A 2,970-nucleotide genomic window follows, 5' to 3' on the forward strand; every position below is an offset into this window, starting at 1 on the left:
TAATATAAAATGGGCTTTCCCGGTTCCCTCTATCATGTCTGCAGGACCTGATATTGTATGTATGATTGTTTTTGTTGGTACTAATTTTGAAAAATATTTCTTTGATTTCAGAATAGTATGTGTACTACCACTATCTGCTATACAAAGATCTCCAATCTTTTCTTGGTGTTGCGCTCCAGTTGGATTCATATTAAACTTCACATATGAAAGGAATAATAAGTGAATAAACATAATAATAATTATTATTAAAAAGAAAGTTCATTTATTGAAGGAAAAGCATTACACAAAAAAAATCAAACAAACGAAGGAAAAACAGTTTTACTAGAACAATAATAGATTTTCTTTTTAGTTTATGTCTTCCATGTCATTGCAGAAATCAGCAACATTTAGCGGAGTGAATTCAACATTATCAATGAGGTTTGCTTCTTTTCCTTTTCCTTTAATGGACTCTTGATAAAGTTGACAAAGATGTGCAGGTGTGCGACAGGTCCTTGACCAATGGCCCGTGCTACCACATCTATAACATGAACCATCAGATTTTTGTGATGTCCCAGTGTCATGCCTTGCCACTTTGGCCTTATCTTGTGTGTGGACATTGTTTCTTTGTGAATTTTGGTAATTATTCCTTTTCTGGCCACGACCACGATTATTACCTTGTCCACGACCAGAATTATGGTTCTGATTATGGCTTTGGTTTCGATTAAAATAGCCACGACCTCGTCCTCGACCTCGGCCACGACCACGCCCTCGTCCACGTGTATTGTTTTGATTACCATCAGTATTTGTAGCATTTGCTTCAGGAAGTGCTACTGATCCTGTTGGACGAGATTCATGGTTTTTCATCAAGAGCTCGTTGTTTTGCTCTGCAACAAGCAGGCATGCATTTAGTTCAGAATATCTTGTGAACTTTTGCATTCGATATTGTTGCATCAAGGTAATGTTTGTTGCATGAAATGTGGAGTAAGTTTTCTCCAACATATCTTCATCAGTAACTTCTTGTCCACAATACTTGAGTTGTGAACATATTCTGAACAAAGCTGAGTTGTATTCATTCACTTTCTTGAAGTCTTGAAACCTCAGTGTTCTCCATTCATCTCTAGCATTTGGAAGTATAACTTCCTTTTGATGATCAAATCTTTCTTTCAAAAGATTCCAGAGAATACTTGGATCAGTAACATCAAGATATTCAAATCTCAACATTTCATCAATATGCTTACGAAGGAAAACTTGTGCTTTTGCTTTGTCTTGTGCCAAACAATTATTAAATTCGTATATAGCATTTGAGATTCCCATGGACTCAAGATGCATTTTTACATCTATCATCCATGGCACATAGTTTTTCCCACTAACTTCAAGTGCTGCAAACTCGAGCTTTGCAATGTTGGACATAATGTAACTATAAATTTTAAAAAAAATTAAAATTAAAATCCATTTATTTCAATAAATATTACACAAAAAAGAAGCGGTAAAGCTAACATTGTATACAAGCCTAAAAGTAGATGAAATTCCATATTATCTTCGATGTTAAGAATTGGGATGAGAAGTAACATGACTATCATAGTCATGATTATCACAAAAGGGTGAATCATCTTGAAGCTTGATTTCTTGAAATTGATTTGTTCGATAGAAAAGAGAAAATATTTGTTGTGGGTAAAATAAACAGGGTAAAGATGTTTATTTATAGTAAAAAAAAATGTAGCCGTTGTTTTTGCTGTTTATAACCGTTACATATATATATATATATATATATATATATATATATATATATATATATATATATATATATATATATATATATTCGTTGTGTGTATATGTATTCTATAAATCATCTAATAACACTTATAACCAATACATAACCTTACTTGGTATAATTTTAATAATTAGAAACATAAATAAATATTAGTAAATGTTTAAATAAAATTAATAAGAGTATCTAAAATATAAATAAACATTGACATGTATAAATAAATATAATTTAAATGTTAGTATGCATAAATAAAAGTTAGTTGCATAATGTAAATGTTAGTTTGCATAAATAAAAGTTAGTTGCATAATGTAAATGTTAGTTTGCATAAATAAAAATTAGTTGGATAATGTAAATGTTAGTATGCATAAAAATTAGAATACATAAAGAAATGTTAGTATAAGAAATAAAAAAAAATGGTTAGTAGTCCATAATGTCCATAATGTATAATTTTATTAATTCATTAGTATTATTGTTAATTTAAGATGATGGAGGTTTTTATAATTAATATTGTTTTTACTAAGTAATACATACCTTGATTAAGATAGATGTAATTTCCACTTGTTTAATAACCTTGATAAGAGCTTTCGTGCTGATAACGTGTTATAAATTCAACGTGATTAAGATATGTTAAAAATAAACTAAAATAACATACTTAAAGAAACTTGATGGAGAAGAAGATTTAGAAAGATATCAGATATTTTATCTTTCGTGAAATTGTTACCTATTATTCTTACAAGAGCATGTTATATATATACAACAAAACTACCTATCATACGTAATATAAATAGTATGACATGATATCTTTTACCAATTCACCAATTATTGGTGTCATTCAATAATTTACAACAACGTGAAATTATTCGACTGACGAGAAATTGAAGATTTTGTCATCAAGCTATCAACCCTTCTTGGATGTGAGTAAACTAAATAAATAATCGAATTTAATAGAACATCACTTATAACAATTAGTCCAACCAGAGTACGTACACACAAACACTAAAGCTAGGTACACACTAAATCACTAAATCATCAAAGTTTCTTTTACCTTTTAGGGTTATTTTTGTTATATATAAATATCTAGAGTTGCATGATATTTCCATATTGACTATGATGCCATTTGTAGATCTTTCATCGTGAGAATTATATGAAATATAGATTTTCTAAACTATGTTATAAGGACAAATATGAGGCCCTTCGGTGCAAATGATAGCACACACTATGGT

At 29.7% G+C, this 2,970-nt stretch overlaps 1 protein-coding gene across 1 annotated transcript; it reads right to left on the reverse strand.

Annotated features, from left to right (window-relative positions):
• Positions 1 to 345: 345 nt before the first annotated feature.
• Positions 346 to 1,565, reverse strand: LOC128129196 (uncharacterized). The gene is made up of 2 exons (XM_052767851.1): positions 1,486 to 1,565; positions 346 to 1,396 (listed from the first exon to the last, which is right to left on the reverse strand). Exons 1-2 carry the CDS (start codon positions 1,563 to 1,565, stop codon positions 346 to 348), a joined length of 1,131 nt encoding a protein of 376 aa, XP_052623811.1.
• Between the last annotated feature and the right edge of the window lie 1,405 nt (positions 1,566 to 2,970).

Source organism: Lactuca sativa, chromosome 9 (assembly GCF_002870075.4).
Source record: "Lactuca sativa cultivar Salinas chromosome 9, Lsat_Salinas_v11, whole genome shotgun sequence".
NCBI lineage: Eukaryota > Viridiplantae > Streptophyta > Magnoliopsida > Asterales > Asteraceae > Lactuca > Lactuca sativa.

Excerpts from the sequence above, each read along its gene's own strand:
- LOC128129196 (XM_052767851.1), bottom strand. The coding sequence starts at position 1,565 with ATGACTATGATAGTCATGTTACTTCTCATCCCAATTCTTAACATCGAA. Across the intron at positions 1,397-1,485 it reads TTTCATCTACTTTTAGGCTT|TTACATTATGTCCAACATTG; the intron begins GTATACAATGTT and ends TAAAATTTATAG.